The 19,022-nt window shown below is 46.2% G+C and overlaps 1 protein-coding gene across 3 annotated transcripts in view; it reads left to right on the top strand.

Moving 5' to 3' along the window:
* slc25a21 (solute carrier family 25 member 21) overlaps nucleotides 1-19,022 on the top strand; it is a 73,355-nt gene that overhangs the window by 50,250 nt on the left and 4,083 nt on the right. For all 3 annotated transcript variants that reach the window (XM_076157320.1, XM_076157321.1, XM_076157322.1), the window contains 5 exons: nucleotides 8,971-9,054; nucleotides 15,242-15,308; nucleotides 16,061-16,120; nucleotides 18,236-18,343; nucleotides 18,469-18,633. In XM_076157320.1, coding sequence (XP_076013435.1) covers nucleotides 8,971-9,054; nucleotides 15,242-15,308; nucleotides 16,061-16,120; nucleotides 18,236-18,343; nucleotides 18,469-18,633 — 484 coding nt within the window. The remainder of the gene's footprint in view (nucleotides 1-8,970; nucleotides 9,055-15,241; nucleotides 15,309-16,060; nucleotides 16,121-18,235; nucleotides 18,344-18,468; nucleotides 18,634-19,022) is intronic.

Below are 19,022 nucleotides of genomic sequence, written 5' to 3'. Positions count from 1 at the left end.
GAACAATGTCATGAGGGCGGCTTATTGAATCTGTCTTTCTAAACCATACGAGGTTGCTCATTACTCTGAAAGACCAACAAACACCCTATATACACAGTACATGCACAAACATGTATAGGTCCTGACATACTGTATGTGATCTTTACCCACTTTACATCCTACACACGCATTCATAGGCCAAGTATACACACCAGCTTACTAATTGGGACACTAAGAGGGAGCTGAAATCCATTAGCAGGAAGGTTGGAGCCCAGAGTCAGACACAGACACACCTCCACTGGGTCTGTCCCTCTCTCAGGCATGGCTCTTATTAGGCTCCGGCTCCTGCTTTAATGTCCACCGGTCCCCAAATTGGACGACAACTGGAGTAAATTTACTTTTTTCCACCAACTTAGAATCAAAGGGATTTCAACTTGACAAAATGTGTACCTGGAAGCTGATGTTTACCTATTTTCCCAAATGAGGCTCTAGCTCTCTCATTCCGCCCCCCCCCCCCCTCTCTCTCTCTGAGGGGGAGGGGGGGTGCTGGAGTAGCATGGTCGCAGCCAAACACTGCCATTCTGCCGATTCAGAAAACATCCGGTCCGTTCGGCCTTTTTTCCCCTTTTTTTGAAAAAATTGATTCATCCTGAAGCACAGCTGCGGTGGATAAATGCACAGCTGTGTTTGCACAAAGTGACACACGTCTTCCCTAAATGATTGATGGCAAAACAACAAAACAACTCTGCGGTATGTTTTCAAGCAAAATAAGCAAACGTTCCGCACATTTATTACAACTATTAAAAGTCCAAAAACGGCAATGATGGCTGAATGTTGGACGTACTTGATCCGTCCGTCAGACGGCGGTGGACATCGCCGAGGATACGACGCCTGAAACGAAAAGTAAACGCCAGTGCAGATGATTCACGGCCTCTTTGAGTCTTTGTTGTTGCGCGGATGCTCCCCATTGTGTGATCACCCACAGCCAAGCCGCGACCTCTGTTACTCACCTCTCGTAACAAGTACATCTATCTTACATCTGAGGGACTCCGGGGCAGTCCAACCCCCCCATCGCTGTGACTTATGACCTCTTTCATCAGCATTTACACATACATTTGTTAATAATGGACATTTGAGGATGAGCACACAGATCCAGAATGAATGAAGGATGAATTGAACCTCTGACCTTTTCATTACATTCAAGCTTTTGGTTCATTTTATACCTGGATTTCTCTCTTTGTAGCCTTTGTCAATATTTATCCCATGACCATTGAGAATGCTTGTGTCTGATTGGCTGGCAGGTGTTAATTCAAACATAGCAGCAACATTTCTTCATGTATTATCACTTATTGCATCACGTTCAGTTCATTTTCTACCATTTTTGTCACTCAGAGTCACTCAGGATAATGGCATGGATCAATGTCCAAAATGTAAATGTACCATACTTCACACAAAGTAAAGAGTTAATTGCCCCTGACCCTGACCCCCTCCCCAGGTTAGGGCAAATATGTGGGGGGGTTGGGGGGCATGAAGGGTGCGAGATGTGAGGGGAGTCGTCGTCCTGGCAGAGAGAGAGACAGTGGGACCGGAGTTACAGCTTTTCATTAACCTGGAAACCACCTAGTTACATGGTTCATGGGCTGGTCTCAGCTCACTTGGAGGTAACAAAGGGTGTCGGGCGGCATTTTCCGCAGGGGGGCTGTGTGCTCGGGGCACCCCATCTGACTCTGATCAGGTCCCCCCTCTCATTAGAGACTAGCACAGAGCTCCCATTCCCCTTCATGTCCAGATCCTGTTACACGGAGCTCCACCCTCACGCGCACGCACGCGCAAAATACACAGCCGCGCTCATCTTGGAACGACTCCTTCCTGCCGCCGTCCTCTTTACTTCCGCCCAGGAGCCAAAGCCACGCTTCTCCCGTCTTGCCTGTTAGCCGTCTTCGGTCTCCACGACGTGCCCATGATCTGATCTGACGTGTTCGCCATAATGAGCCCCGAAATGTCATTATGCCACTCCACCCCTCCAGTTTCCTCCCTATGTTTCGCCCGCCGTTGCTCTCGTGTTGTACTTCCCTTTCTCTTGCATTGTTCTCCTCTCTCTCTCTCTCATATCCACCCATCATTCTGCTTTTTGGCTCCTCCCTCTGAACTTCCACTGACGGTTTACTGTTTACTTCTATTTTTTCCAGTCTGTGTTCAGTGGCTTTTGCTTCTTGGCAGCCTCCCTGGACAGCCTATTGTTCAATCTGATACCACTTTTGGTAACACAAACTTTATTACATAACAACATCGTCAACAACATATGGAATGCATTGTTTCAACTTTCATCACTACTTCTGAATTTGTACTTTGTTGTTATGTAATATTTTGTTTTAAATTCATGTTGTACATGTGCTTTACAAGTAAATTGTGTTGTATGACATAGCTGTCAGAGTCGTTGCACACCACTCGGCCTGCCAGTAGGCCGTTTCAAGCCTGATTAGAAAAACCTGGTCCGGGCTCGGGCTCACGGCTGTAGCCATGGCAACCCTACCTCCATTTGCTCACAGCACGCATGAAAGTGTGTCCCTCTTTGGGGGGCTTGAAAGTGATCTTTGATGAGGGCTTTGACAGATGACGTCCAGTCCTGTCAAAGAGCCGGCGACGGTGCTGAAGATGGCCCAGGGGCCTTCAGTCCCCTCTCCTCCCATCCTCCCACTTACACCCCCTTTTCGGCCCCCCAACTGCTTGGTGAACCCCAGTGCACTTATGGAGGAATCCCTGACACAACCCTCAAACAGCAGGACACAAAGCGGCAGCAGCCTGATAGCTGATCTTGCCTTGTAAAGGCACAGGCGGGTCAGCGGTCGTCAAACCAGCTCCTAATCCCCCCGGCGCTGTGAGACTGCAGGGCAAGTCTTCGCTGTCAGCGCAGACTCAAACATCTGCATGAGCTTGGGAAAGCATGGAGGATCTTGGGAGATTTCTAAGACTGATATGAGGGGTGATTGATAGATTTTGTGCCTGACATGAGCAACCATGGTAATGTTATTTTATGAAAGTAGTCAAACTCCCTCTGTGTTTTGACATATCAACCACATTAGCTGCATTCATTTGAGAGAAGTCTTATAACTCACTATTACCCACCTGCCCGACACTTCAGCTCGCAGACAAAATTAATTTCTATATGTTTGGGTTTAAAAAGAATCTCTTCATCAGTGCTGGCTGAAGTGTGTTGACCTGGAAGGAAACTATGTTGGAAAAACTAGTCATTTTGACAACTCTGTGCTAGGGTCAGAACTTTTCAATCGACCCTCGTGGTGAGTTACGATTCACTTCCTGGTGGGTCAATGAACAAGATGGTGTTGCTCGTCTGATTCCTTCATCCGTGTTTGTCTTTATTCGCTGTTGTCATTAATAAAGACGACCCTTCACTGTGCGCAGATGTGTGTGTGCGTGTGTGTGTGCGTGTGTGTGTGTGTGTGTGTGTGTGTGTGCGTGTGTGTGTGTGTGTGTGTGTGTGTGTGTGTGTGTGTGTGTGTGTGTGTGTGTCGTACTTGGAGCACCTGTAACCATTATCAGTGATGGGGTGCACATTCCAGTACACTAATTACAGAGTGAAGGCATTGCGTGCTTTGATTCCTCGAGACCCTGACTGTGCTGCGACCACAGCGCAGCATAGTCACTCTCACACACACACACACACACATATTTCTGTACATCCTTTGTCCCGCCTCCATCACCCTTTTTCCGAGCTTTCCAAACGTTCCCTCTCTCGCTGCCTTCTCTAGTGGCTTCTCGCTCTCTTTGTCGCTCGTATCTGTCGGATCCAAACTTGGAGCAAAAGAATTGTCGCTTATTTCATTAGATGACAGAGTCGCAGTTGACGCAGCGTTTCCAGTTGCCCCATAGTCGGTTGCTATTTCAAATCGCTCAGCTCCGACCCTTTAAGCAAGGGAGGTAGTTCTCTCCTTCCACCGATTCTCTTTGATGTGGTCGTGATCCACTGTACTCAAGGTTTGGCTCGACACAAACACACTCAAGCCGGGGGAATCGGGATTCCTCGCCAGGTTTTGAACCAGATTCTGAGTTCCGAACCGTGGCAGCACAGTATGGCGTCGAGTGTGACTGTAGACAGGGGTGTCCACCACAATAACATTACGACTACAGCTACACCCGTCGGAACAGGCGAAACAATGGCCCGGTCTGAGCCAATGGGAAGGCTTTGACCTTGTAAACACATACAAGTGTAATTATCACATTTGGAAATCATATGTGTGGTACCACAAAATTCGACAAGCCTCTCTTCTAAATCCTGGGTCCACCTTTTGGTCGTTTTTTCGCAATTGCCACAATTAAAAGCCCTAGAGAGAAGCGCATCATTTCACTCGTTCAGCTACGTTTCATCCACATCCCGCTGATCCTTCTGCCACAGGACATTACGACACCATACGATACGGTTCCAGTCCAACTATGTGTCACTCAACACCCAAATAAACGTACCAGCGAGTTGAAACGACCCATTTTAAAGCCACAATAAAGCCTTTCCCTGAGATCTCATTTGTTTTTAGCATCTGTGGGACACTTGTGGGTGTCTGCGTTCAGGTTTCCTTTTGCTGTGATTTCGGCGGTTTTCGGGGGCTGAGAACAGAACAGCCCTGCGTAGAAATACTGAGTGTTTGGAGCGCAGCGTGTTATAGCCGGTCGTTACCTGCTGTCAGGGGAGTCTCCGAAAATCCTGCGGCATTTCCTCTCATGAAAGAGGCCGTTAGTGTCAGCGGCCTCGACCCGTCGCCCTGATCCGGCTGGGCTGGGCTGTCACGCTTCTTCTTTTTTCTCTCTTTGCAACTTCCCCTTAAGTCATCATTTGTAATGTGAATCAGTCTAGTCTGGTGATTGTTAGCGTTGTCCTTAAGGGATCCCAGCAGGTCCACTGAAAAAGTCATTTTTTATATTGCTTTTACTATTATTTATATTGCTCTCACTGTTATATCATTACTATAATTAACATCATTGCTCTAACATTATTCTGAGCACCGTAACAACATTTGGCAGAGGTTAAAAGGCCCCAGTTTAAACTAACACCCGAGAAAGGCCTTTATGTTTTTCCACTTATCCGCTCCACTTCCACATTAGCCTTGGCTGAATGTGCCACAGTCCACCGAGCGTCTGAGTGTGAGGCCGTCTTCAGGCGTCCTCTCGCTGTTTCATGCGGTGTCTCCCCTTGCTCTCCCTCAGTTACAAAGCCCGGTCTCAGGTCACACAGGTCACAGTATATGAGGAGACATCTGGACCGGACCAAACTGGTCCCAGTGCCGCTATATAGAAACCAGTGAGCTCAGTTTTCTCAGCGTGAGACAGAATCTGGATTGACAGAGGGACGTCGCAGCCAATTTCAAAATCATAAAACCTTTTGTCCATATCTACACCGCAGCCTGGTCCGTAACCCTCAGGTCCTGCCGGCTTTGTGGTGCTGGTCACACCCAGCTTGGCCCGAGCGGCGGGATCAGACTCTGGCAGCCTGCCGTGTCACAAGTGCCAAAGGTTTATCACTTCCCGCCTGCTCCCATCATGCCTCTTCTTCCCGTCGTCTTTATTTCCCCATTTTTCTCTCCAAAAGTCTTTATGGGTCTCCTCCCGCCACCCTCGCAACTTTTTTTCTTTTGCCAAGCAGTTTGTCAAAGATTCAACGTAAACTGCAAACCGTTGGTGTTTTACACAGGAATTCTGTCAACATTAAGCTGTCAAAACAAGCAGGGATTTTATGCTAGGAGAAGCGTTATGATTGGTCACAGGTTTTTTTAAGCCCAAGCCAGGATTGGTCGGTTGAAGCCGTGATGGGATTGGTTGGCCCCGTTTTTTGCCATGTTGGATCATTTAGGTCGGAAAGTGCTCTTAACCTCATATACCAATGCAATGGTCTTTTACCATATTTATGATCCCGCTCATTAAAATTAACTGTCTGGCTATAAAGAATAGATTTCCCCTTTATGTTCCCTTCTGGATTGTCTTATGCGCTTCAGATCTAACGTGAAAAAATTGCTCATCTTTCATCCCTTCACACTCGTTCTCCTCTTTCGTCCGTCATTTATCTTTACGTCACTTGGCATTTGAAGAGGAAAGGCCTGAGTTGGCTTTCAGTCTGTACACACACCAGCGAACATGAATCATATCGCTCATTGTCAAAGAGAATGACATCACTTGGTGTAGAATGTAACAGATAACAAGGGTTACATCATTGTTTCTACTTGTATATGTCAATACCTCAGTATATGAGGCCTTAATTCCTCTTAAGTTTTTTTTTTAAAGACTTAGTTGCAATACTTAAGTATGTTTTAGTAGAATTTACACTTTAGTGGAGAACTTTTACTTCACTACATTTTTTAAATAAAATATATAGTTTTACTGCATTTCTTGAAAATGAATTTCCCCCCCAAAAAATTTATATTTTAAAAGAAAAAGTTGAACTATTACAAGAATTAAGCCATAATATTTTAAGTTAATAGTTGTAAATTTGATATAATATAATGGTAACATAAATATATAATTAATTGTAAAATCAATGAATTCATGTCATGAATTCAAGTCATGTAATGTTAAAAAGCTAAATGACTTTTACTCAGGTTTTTACTCTACATTTTGTAATGCTAACATTCATTTTTGAAGGAAATGTCTCTACTTTTATGAAGTAAATAACAAGTTTAAGCTTGAATCTTACAATCATCAGAATGGCCACAATCCATGATACAAAAGTGCCACTTAGGGAATGCCTCTCATTTAACAAGACCCCTTTTAAAACACGGCATGCCCCTATAAAAGTATTGCCATCATGCCTCTGCCTTTTGATCAACCCAATAAACTCCGCCCCCCTCACCTCAACATCTCGGTCTCTCTGAGGGGACAGCCTGTCTTGTTGGTCCCCAGTTCGAGCCCATTACCACTGGGGTCTGGGAGCGGACACAGCCCGGTGCGCTCTGGTCCATAAAAATACAAATGGGGCTCTGGCCTGCAGCTCCGCCCTCATTTACCTTTTTGACTTTTTGGACGCCTTGGATTTGTCGTTTTATAGGGAGTGAAGGTCAGGTGGTCTTCAGGTCTTGAGGATTATTTACCCCAGAGAGCTTGTCGTGCTCACAGAAGCACCAACCTGCCCTCACCTTCACCCTCACCTGGGCAGCTGTGGGCCTGTAAAGCACAAACAGGGGAAGACAGGGATGATGACGGGCAGAGGAGGATGAGGAGGAGGGAGACTCCTGATGAACTCACAGATCTCATCACCACTGAGTGTATCTCTGCTGGCTTTTGCAGACAAGTGAAGGAGTGTTTTAAAGCAGCCCCGGGGCTTTCTGTGGTCTGAGTTTACAATCAAGACGACTCAATCCAAGGCCAAGTACATCTGCCTGAGCTGTGTCTGGAGGCCCTCATGTCATCGTCTTCATCAGCCCTCCAATACATCTCCATTCAATTGAGTGTTATGGAGCTGTTTGTTGCTGAATCATTCCTGCATACCTCATGATGATGAGTATGTCTCTCTCCACTGTTGGCTGCTGTGAAGGTGACATTAGCTGCTTCCTTGCCAGGGGCCTGACGGTTCCTCTGCTGCCAGGAGTTCTTCTGGTCCTCCCTATTATCTCCTGCTCCCTGGGCCTTGCTGTTTGGTCCTAGGCTTTTATGGCAGGGTAGCAGAGGGCCATGAGGAAATGAGGTGACCCCAGGGTCGAGAGGGGAGTCAGGGGGCTGGAACCGGACCATGGCCCTGCCAACCAAACTCTCTCAGGGCCGGTTTGGGTCGGAGCAATTGGAGCTAAGGAGAAGGGGGCCCGGGGGGGGGCCGTGGACAGGGTCCCTTCCATCCTCGACCCTGGTGTCATATGCCTTTAATTAGGCCAGATTTGAATTTGTTTACAAGCCCCAGAAGTCTTAAATCTTCCAAGTCTTTGCCCCCGATACCACCCCCACACCCCTCATCATACCGCAAGGCCTTCTTTTCTTCTTCTCTTTAATATGGTGTCAGACATCTATTTATTATGCTGTGTTAACTGGGTTTCAGCCAAGGGTTACAAGCTATTTGGGAATCCACCAAATAGGATTTGAGGGACACCCCTCTAAGATGTTAATCTGCGGGCGATATGAAAGGCCGCTCACCCCTCTAAACTCCCCCTCCACTGGAACCCAGGGGCTCTTTATGGCCCCATCAGGCACCCGCATGGACGACTTACTGCTGCCCTTATGACCTGGCAGTTGAAGCCATATGAGGAGAGAATCTTTCTCCTGTCCTGGTCCCTACAACTCTCTTCAGCTCTGTCGCTCTCTTTTTCCGTCCTTTCCCGTTTGTGGGCAAAGTTAAATGATATCTGGAGCCCTCAGGGGATCGATCATCTGTTGCACTTGAGGGTGTTTCACATTCTTTAACAGCGCTTTTGTAGGAGTTCTGGACGGCAACTTCTCATTATCACCACAACACACAAGTTCATCACACTCTCAATCTCCAGCAGGCTCCATTCTTTCACCCCTAACATGTCTCGCGTGTAAAAGGTTTACACACAGCTCACCAGCCTTTATAAGGGAGGTGCCAGTGTGTTTGCGACACAACTAAAAGACCTTCGACTGGCTCCATCATATTAAAAATTTACATGAAACTATAGAGCTATTACATTGGCTTACTAGCATGTTAGTGGCAGAAAAGCTGGCCGCTAAACGGCTGGTCCTGCGGAGTTGGGTGACTAATTGGATCGGTTGGGTTAAATAAATGTTTGAGTTCTCCCCTGCGCTGAGGGGACCTGGAGGTAGGAGCCTCTAATCTGCAGAGGGGGAAAAAAAAGGTGGATGAAAGGGAAAGGGCAGGAAAATATGGTGGGACTGAGCTCATTTTTGATAATGAAATTGAATATGTTCAAAGTGTTTTTCACACGTGTCACACTGTGATTTACACACACAGTGAAGGAATAAAGCAAGCGGTGATGCAAGCGATTGTAGGCCAGAGGGGGTTTAACCAGAATTATGTCTTTGCAGGTTCCAGATCCAGAGGGGATCCAGTGACCCCAACAGCTACAAGAGCCTGGGGGATTGTTTCCGGACCATCTACCGCAACGAAAGGTAGGAAATCTGTTGGAGTTGTTATTAAATGTGTACGAGAAAGGAGAAATTTAAAATAAAACAGTTGCTTCGGGACACCAATGCCGTCAGTGTTACTGCAGCACAGAACTCATATCCTTTATGTAATATGAGTACTTGTGTTGTAATGGAAATATACACAAATACAGCTAAAAGTCCTGCTTTCAAAAGTCTACTTAAGTAAAAAATAACAGTAAAAGCACTCAAGTGTCAAGGATCAGAGTGTTAAATGATGATTTATTCACATTTATCTAGTATGTATTCTTCAATGAAAGTCCCGTAAATTGTGGAGGAATGAATGTGGAAAGAAATTGTGGGAATCTTTGACAGAAAAAAAGACATTTGTAGTATTTGTTTTTCTATCCTAAAACTGTTTGGAATAAAACTGTTTCTGCCATTTTTCTTCAAAGTTCAAAGCAAAGTTCATTCATTAATCTCATGCTGAACTTGACTCTACAAAGGAAACAATAGCATGCACTCATCTGATACATGTTGTGGAGTAAAACAACGGCAATGTTGAAGAAAGTTGGACCAAACTAAAGAGTTTCTGTGTCTTTGTGCGAGCAGAAACGCAGCTGTTTGTGCCTAAACTATAAAAGCAGAGAACCAGCTCGCTCCCTGCTCGCTCTCTGTGTCGGTCTGAGCTGGCGTGAGTCATCCCGCCGCGTTCCCTCCTCCTCTGCCGGGCGTGTGACAGGCCGTTGAGACAGTGCAGACGCAGGAGAAAGTGGTTGCCACTCAGTCTGTTTATGGCGAGCCGACAGCTTTATAGCGGATATAAAGTTGATCTGCTGCGAGGTGTGAGCGAGCGCATGGCGAGAAGGCTGCCTAGTGACAGTTGCAAATCCTCCGCTGGCTGTGCTTCAACATACACACATGCTATACTGCTGCTGCTGCTGCGGCGGCCTCCTCACCTCGCCTGCATGCCTGTATGTTTTCTGGGGTGTGTCTTTCGCGTCGCATCACTGACAACAGTAAAGTAAATTACATACCATCCACATGTATAAGAACGTCAACAGAATAGAACAGAAGATCCCCGTCGCCGCCGGCCGATTATCACCGACCATATATTTTCGCTGAGGCTGTAATCGCTCCCCCGGTAGCACGTCGGCGGATTACCTCCAGGCCCAACCACTTAGTTATAATTTATACAAATAGTTTTAGGCCCCGCTGTTGTAGAATTATTATTAAAAATAAACCTCTCCGGTGGGTTCGTGGCAGGGCCGAGCTCACGCCAGGCCTCACATTTCTCCTCTGAGGCGATGAGGGAGGAAACCCGAGCTGTGGAGCCCGAGCCTGGTGATTAGACTGCAGAAAGACATGGAAGCATGCGCGCGCGTGTGACACCATCTTAGACGCCAACAGCCAGACCTGCAGAGTTGGGATGGATAGATGCATTTGGAACATGAACTGGATGTTTTGATGAATAGTTTTTATGTTAATATAGTGTTGTTATCCTAATTTTTAAGATAGTCTTTTTGGCAGAATTTTGAGCCTGAACTCCTGCAGCTCTGACATGTTTGAAGTGCTCTCACAGAGACGTGCTTGTGTGTTGCCTTACAGGCCGCTCTCCCCTCTTCTCTGTTGCATGAGGGTGCAGCAGCGTGAGCATGTGTTAAGTGTTTCCGTCTGGAGGCACACAGAAAGACTCTATTCTCAAGCATTCTTTACCAGTGTGTTATCCAGAGAGCGGGTCGGGACCCAAAGGACGGCCACGGTGAATATTAAAGGCGACCTCGCTTTAGCCTGAATACAGTCGGATCGATTAGAAACGCTCGCAGCTAACTCTGCAGGGTGGGGGGTTCGACTCCCGCTCGGACCACCCATGCTAAGAAACATGTACACCTATTGATGTGTGAGAACCTGCAGATAAAGATGCAGATGTCCCGCAAATTACATAGGTCTGTGTGTGTGTGGAAAAACTGACGTGAGTTTGATGAGAGATTTTAACGGCCTCTTCGAGTTTTCAACACATCTGTTGGTTGGTTTGTTTGTTTGTGTGTCAGCAGGATTGCTCTCAAAGTTCTGAACTGATTGGGTTCTGAAACCCAATTGAGCAACGGGGCCCATTAAGTTTAAGTGTTAATCCAGATCCAGGAAGTTAAGAAATGACTTACTAACAATGTGAGGTGAGGCATTTTTTGTGGGTCCTTTTCCTCAAAAGTAATGATGAAAATATGTAATGTAAATATAATATTCATATTTATCCCGGTGGACTAGAGGGACACGCCGACTCCAAACAACAAATCGGACTACAAACATGCAACAACCACCAAAACTATGTTACTATTGTCATTTCTCACTTCATGTCTTCTTTGGGACAGCATATTGTTAGCAGAAGACGACTTTTCTCCGGCCTTGGAAGAGGTATGCTCCCCCCGCCCCCCCTACCTTCCCTCAACAACCAGATTCTATCATCCTCTGAAAATGTCAAAATGATGATGATGAGGTTGCTTTGGGTTTTAGATGTAACTGTTTAGAAAAATGTGGGTTCCAGATGAAAAAGTGCACAAACCACAATACTCCACACACACACACACACACACTGATTAACAAGTTACATATGCCAAGTTTAGGTCAGTGGAGGCATTTCGTACATCACAGAATCCGTCGTTTTGCAAATTCAACTCTGTGATAGAAAATGAGCCAAAACACGGACTGACTCATCAGTTTCATCGCACAGCTGGACGCCACTAAACCTCCTCAAATCTCCCTGACAGTCGGCGCACAAATAGCACATGTGTGGTCATATTTTATTTTTAACCTTTACACCGTGGAGCTGAATCCATTTGCATCTTTTTAAGTCCACGTTGCACCGACACGAGTTCCGAGTTTTCTTCGTCCTGAACGGGCCGAAACACTCTGCTGCACGGCGCCCGTTATAGTGACAATGTCAAGGTTACAGCAAGACAGTGGGAAAGTGGAAATATTTGCAGATGAAGCATGCTGGCTGTTTACATGTCGGTGCAAAGTCCTCCCCCAGGGGGCCGCTCACGTTTCCCATGGATGTCCTCACCATAGCGCTGTGAAAATTGACACAAGTCAACAACACAGTCCACAGCTGGCACCGGCTGAGCTCAACTGAGTTTTTGCTAAATTCAAATGATGAAGAGGATGCTTAGACACGGCGCTGATGTCGGCCCGGTGACAGCCATGATCTAGTTTAAATAATTGCTCGCGTCCGTCTGGTAGTGGCAGTGTCACTGTCTTCTCCAGATGGATGGGGGCTGTTAAAAAAGGAAAGGTTTATGAAAATGAAAGACAAATCATACACACACGCACACAAACACACACACACACACACATCCATCTGCTCTGTGTCAGGAGGCCATTTGTATAGGAAAGCCAAAAAAGGGACTTGCTGTGTACTTTACATTGGGAATCAAATTAGGATTCAAATGATGGCCACTCAGTGGAGGCCATATTTGTTCTGTAACAAATTTCACTCCTCCTTCATCACCTGGTGGCTCCCCAGTCTGACCACACCCGGGAAATCTGTGGCCAGCATTTGCATGGACAAAGAGAGCCGAGGGCAGGGCCTTCCGTCTGCCTGAAATAACTTGTTGACATAAACCATACAGGAGATTAATCTCTGCTTCCAGGAGGGATTTCCCTTTGCCATAATCTCTTACCCCAGCATTATTGTGGCTCCATTACCCAGAGGCAGCGCCGCTCCTGTAGCTACAGGTGTTGATGTAGATGAAATAGTTCCGACGATGTCACCTGACAACAAGCGCCTAGACGACGATTACCTGAAGGCGACCTCTCCGCGGCGTGTGGCTCGTCCTTCTCAGGGGGACGGGGGGGGATTTGTCACAAATGTACACCAGCGGCAGGAATTTTTACAGTTGTACGCAATCGGTCAAGTACATCTCTGTTGACTTGTGGAGTGTGTTGCCATAATAGAGCTGGTGCCACTGCTCACAAGATACACTCGGTCACGGTCACGCCGCATTGTCCTCCTTGTCCACAAACGTGTGTTCATATCAATACACTCTCCCTGATTTACACCTCTGCTGCTGCTCTAACCTCCCTCAGCACAAAACGCTTAACTACATATAAGAACATTTCAGCTTGTATAAATCATTACAATAAGAAGTCTGGAAATATGGGGGTGCGTTGATGGGACTTAGTTAAGTAGGATCAGACCTTGATGATAAGCTCTCACTTGGATTAAATTAACCATGATACGCGACTGGTTCAGACTTGTTTGTCGTCTAAGTGGCAGAGAGCGTAGCAGCTCTGAATTATTGTCATCGACTTTTGCTCATTAACGCAATCGCAGCAGTAAAGCGATTGGAATCTGAAACGCAGCTGGTGACTGAAAGAAAAAACAAAATAGTTCAGTCGCAGCAAAGTTTTCTCAGCCGTCGCGCGTGTTGATCATTGGCGTGTCGATCGTTGGCGTGTCGTTACATTTCCCTGCTCCCTCAGCTGCACAAGAATTAATGGACTTCCTGTGACCTGTTGGCTGCTCACAGTGTGAACACATGCTGCAACACGTCTCGTAATGGCACTCAAAATCAAACTAAAACTGTGTTCACACATAATGCCAGCCATTATTCATTAAGGACACATAGCGTACAGTCAACAAGTGTCCTGTAACCCTGAGCCTCTCCTCGTTACATTAGTGTTAGTTCTGTGTTTGGTGCTGCACTTGTTTAAAGATTTAGACCTGTTTGACCTGTTTCACTTTCAGGCAATCCCTCTAAAACAACATGCAGGAATGAGAGTCCTTTGCTGTTGCCAGTGACTCTTTGTTAGCAACAAAACATGTAATGATTGATCAGTATGTGATGCTTCGGGTGTAGGACACCTGGGCTGAGATCCGTTTCATCGTCTCGCAAGGGTGGGGGCGGAGCTTAGTGAGGTCAAATTCAGACAGAGAATCAATAGATTATAATGATCACCTGTGCTGATGCTTTGCTGTAACCCATGCGTGGTGAAGCACGAGCACCATGAGACCCATGTTTTCACTAAATGTAAAGGTGGGGGGTGGTGGGGGGGGCACTTCTGAATGTATATGCAACACATTTTGTGCTCCCTGTGCAGAGTGGAAACATACCGCCTGCTAATGCAATGCAGGAAGAGGTTGCGTCAGAGTGATGTCATCATGAGCTCTGTCCAGGTGTTTGTGGGAGACTCGGTGTGCTTTTATTAATTGTTTAACTTTTTTTCAAATCATAACTTTCTTGTTAGATGTCTCTGATTCACACAGCAGAGATGGTTGAATTGAGCTGAGGTTTGGTTTGTGAAAATTTATTTTTAGATTAGATGACGCTAGATAAACTCTTCAAAATTAAAATCAAAATGACTAACTACTATGAGTAACTAGGCTGTCTTTACTCTTCAGTTATACAATCTAAATGTGATTGCTTACAAAATAGCGATCCCATTTAGATTGCTATTTTAGAGATTTAGAGCAAAATAGAGTGAAATATCAGGAGAAACTCTCAAATGTGAAAAACTATTTGTGAAAAATATCGAAAAATTCGATTAAATATGAAACTTCAAAAATATGTCTAACAGAAAATGTTTCCTTTCTTGCCTGCCGTGATCCACTTTTCACACTTTTACACTTTTCACGCTTCATAATACATACATCAGTAACCATAGCGATCCATTTTGACATGCATCATTCACTGATTCATTCATATTTCTTCCCGTTTCCAAACAGCACTTTGAGTCGTGGCTGAAGTTTGATTGAGCGAAGAAAAACGGCAAAATTGACCCAAATTATACAGCCACCTCTTTTGAAACTTCCGCTCCTATAAATGCCGAAACAGATACTTAAATCATTTTCTCCTCCAATTTCAAGAGAACGTGTTTACCGGGGTTTGTGGTTTTAGAATAAATCTTAGTACTTATGTAGTCAAATGGCAGCAATATACTTTCTGTTTCCATTCTGTGAGCTCGGCATGACAAGGTCTGCATTCATTTCGAGAGGCCGTACGCGACGTTATAGCGGCCTAGCGGTTAGAGTCGCGGATTTGATCCCTGCAATAGCAACATGTAGCCAAGGCGCTCCAATCGTGTACAAGCATCACGGAAAGGTCTGAAACTGAGATTCAATCACAAAATCCTCCTTGATCACAGTGTCAGGTGGGACTTAAAGCCGTGTGAAGTCATCAGATTAGCACGTGTAACCGTTTATTTTCTCTCCTTGCAGAATATTTGGCTTCTATAAGGGCATCCTCCCTCCGATTGTGGCCGAGACGCCAAAGAGAGCAGTCAAGGTAAGAGTCGCAACCATCCGGCTCTGGTTTCACCACGGCTACAGGACCGCTGTGCTACCGTATGAAAACAGTCCCAACCGCAGTCGCTCACATGCATTTTACTCACATGCTGCCTCGGTTTCATCACCTGCCACTCCTGTTTGTTCCGCCATCCCCTCCAAATATTGACTTACGAGCTTTTATGGCCAAGCTTCCTTCGAGCACCATCTTTTGATATGGCCCGAGCATGTTTGTAGTGCGTCACTCCCTCCCTCCCTCCTGCTGCTCATGTGCACAGGGGGGTTTTGGGGGGTTTTGGGGGGTTTTGGAGCGACTCTGTAATGAGATACTGGAGACGAGGATCTGTGAACTTTAAAAGTGAGCACTCACACTGAGAAGATGGGGTAATCGCTCACACAGCGAACAAAGCAGGCCGAGGGTGAGACATGTCTGGAGCGACGAATTAGAGAAAATTAAAGCTCCGATTAAAACGCCTCTGCTGGCGTTTTGCCCTTTGCTCAGATAAACAAATCAGTGGATGTGTCTCCTTCTGCACTCACAGAGAGATTGTAGTCTAAAATTCAAAGTGCTGCGTAGCCTGCAAACGAAACTCTGAGGTACTTTCTTCTCTACATGTGTATGTGTTCCAGAATGTGTGTGTGTGTGTGTATGTGTGTGTGTGTGTGTGCGCGTAGAGGTGTCAGCCTCTAAATGCTCTGTGGCTTTTTGGACGGAGATGACTCATTTGTGCCAATCTGTCTTTCTTTCTGCAGTTCTTCACCTTTGAGCAGTACAAGAAGCTGCTGAGTTTGACCCCTTTGTCTCCCGGCTTGGTGAGTCTCAACAGCAAGAACACCTGAGTACACTCACACCTGGCAAACGCACCGCCACCAGCGAAGAAGAAGTCACACCCAGGAGCCAAAATCAACTTTTTAACTCGCCTGACAAGCCTCAGCTAATCCAAACACAAATACAAAAGAAATCTTTTACCACCCAAATTAAATAACATTAATTTTAATGTCAACCTGCCTGTTTTCAAAGTGTGTGTTTGAATGCAGAGTGAGTCTGGAGTGACTTGAGTGGTGTTAGAGCATAGTGCATGTGTCAGTGTGTCCTGAGTATCATGGTGGCCTAATGGTCCTCAGACAAAACCTCATCAACAAGCCACCAACTCCAATAAAAATCACAGAGCAAACCTCATGTGAGCGTGTGTGCTGAACTGGAACTGAAGAATTTAGGCTATGGCCACTTTTCCTAATGAGATTAATTCCCACAATGACGCTGAAAATGTGCCGCAAAATGGTTGGTGTGTAGTTGAGACGCACAGAGAAAAGTGTAGTAGTAGTGTAGTTAAACTCAGGGCTATTAAGACGAGCGCAGGTCTTTTTGGAAAGGTCCCTCAAAGAGACGGTGCCTAAAACAGCCTCCTTTCACCCAGTGTGCACATTAGTGCTACATCAAGGGAGATCAAAAGTGGGACAATGTGGGCTTTTTTAAGGCCGATCCTGAATGGGTGTATTTGTAACTCGGAGAGATCAGTTAATGACCTCCTGTTTCTGTCTGAACTCAAACTGTAAGTTCGATTCCAGGCAGCAGAGCAGCCAGTAAAAAACAAGTTGAGTTGCTACCAATCATTTGCATAAATAATGAATTCGGCAAGCCGGGAGTGTTTGTTGGCAGGGAGGCCTTGTTTTCTTTTGATTTGATTGACTCCCCTGTTGGAGGGGAAGTACAGCAAGTGGCAGGGACCAGTTGTGAGAGCATCTGAACGTAATCGTCTGGCTTCAGCCCGAGCCAACGCTGATCTGAGTCTGAAGTGGAACGTTACGCATGACTGCTGTTAATATTGGAACCTGGTTGGTCTACAGGACGCACAAATAGTTTCATCCTCCTCTAGTCTGGCTTCTGTTACATTAAGTCACAGTTCTAGGGAAGACAGATTCAAGGTATAGGGCGTGGTCACCACACACACACACACACACACACCACCTATTCAGGTGGCAGCCAGGTGTCACGCTTGATCGATGTCTTACCTGTAACTCAGCGTGGAGGCCGCCCCGGCACGGCATGTATCTCAGGCTTGTTTGTTCAGCCATTGGTGGAGAAATGTTTACCTGTCCCATCCATCATTCGCTCTTCTACCGCCTCCTTTTTCCTCCTCTTCCTCTTCCTCAAACGCCTGCTCACCCTTTGCCCCAGAGGCCCCTACGTATCAAACGCTGTAGTCGCATACGCTCGTTAGTGCGGGAGAGGTGCAGATTGGGTCTGAATGGCACAGCGCTGCCTCCCTCTCTCAGCTGCTCAGCATGGCACAGCTGAATGCCTTCACTCTGATTAATGAGGACACACACGGTAATAATACAAATAAGGAATTAAAACATGGCGGGCTGACTGTGTAAACATCGTGAGGCATGTCTGAGAGGATGGGTTCCGAGGCTCTGACAGCAGGATAAAGAGGCAGAAAGAGTAATGAGCTATAGACACGTTCTTGACATGTTCCCATTACGCCTCTCTGCGAGCACGCACGCACACACTCACACACACGCACAAGCAAAAGCACACACAGTACAGCCACAGCGCCCACGCAAACACACACGGTTGCAACACATACTGTTAAATCCCTGGTATTAGATTATATTATACATTTATTTGCATTTTATTTACTTCCCTTCTCGTCTTTCCTCCTTCATTTGTCAACGGCAGCCGCCTCGCCTGTCTTTTAACATTTGTCGAATGGTAACAATGGCAGGCATGATAAAAACAAATATCCGTTTTAAGTGGACACAAAGAGACTCGGGGAAACTCTGCAATAAGCCCTTGTTGCTTGGATACGCTGGTAAACTAAGTGATACAGTCTATCTGCGATTCTTACTCATCTTCCACTTTTTCCGCTCTGTCTCTGCCACAATATTGTCCTCAGACCTAAATTATGTCCATGTACCCCGCAGGCACTGTCTGCAGCCGGGCTGGGCGCAGGCCTGACCGAGGCTGTGGTCGTCAATCCGTTCGAAGTGGTGAAAGTCAGCCTGCAGGCCAACAGAGATTCCTTCAAGGAGGTCAAGCGCATTGAAATACTGTACTAACTTGTAACATGTCAGTAATACATGCATATCTTCAGAGGCCCTGTGGTTTGGAGTCAAACTTTGACGTGTCCTTTTTTTTTCTAAAACATTCAATACAGCAACCGTCCTCATTCGCCCAAGCAAGACGCATCATTAAGTCTGACGGATTTGGGCGGCGAGGACTGAATAAAGGCTTGACATCAACGCTGGGACGCCATGGAGTTTTCAACATGATCTACTTTGGCTTCTACTTCAACGTGAAGGATGCCATTCCTACCAACCCGGTAACACCTCCGTCTCTTGTCCCGCTCTATTTCTGCTCAGCAAAGTGACACACGCATCATTTTAGCTTCGCTCAGGCCTCCTTGTTTGTAACCTTGACTACGGCACATTTTTTTTGCTAACCTCAGGCTATATGATACGCACGTGTCCCAGCTACCTCGCCAGTGGGGGAATAGCAAGTGTTTGACAGAGTGATTAGTCAGCCTGAATGCGATGGCAAAGAAAGGAAGCAAAAATCAGAGAGGAGCTTGTAAGATCAGTCCCCCTAATACCTCGTCTGTTAGCTCTTCATAACATCCTCAAAGTCTCACGTTACACATCCGGCACAGCCTGATGGCCCAAACAAAAGATAATTTTGTTTAATGGAAACGTTACCATACGCCAGTCCCAC

This window comes from Genypterus blacodes, unplaced genomic scaffold, assembly GCF_046128005.1.
Source record: "Genypterus blacodes isolate CSIRO-AG114 ecotype Tasmania unplaced genomic scaffold, CSIRO-AGI_Gbla_v1 ptg000073l_1, whole genome shotgun sequence".
NCBI lineage: Eukaryota > Metazoa > Chordata > Actinopteri > Ophidiiformes > Ophidiidae > Genypterus > Genypterus blacodes.
The sequence above is the reverse complement of the archived record's forward strand: the minus strand, read 5'-3'. Positions and strand labels throughout refer to the sequence as shown.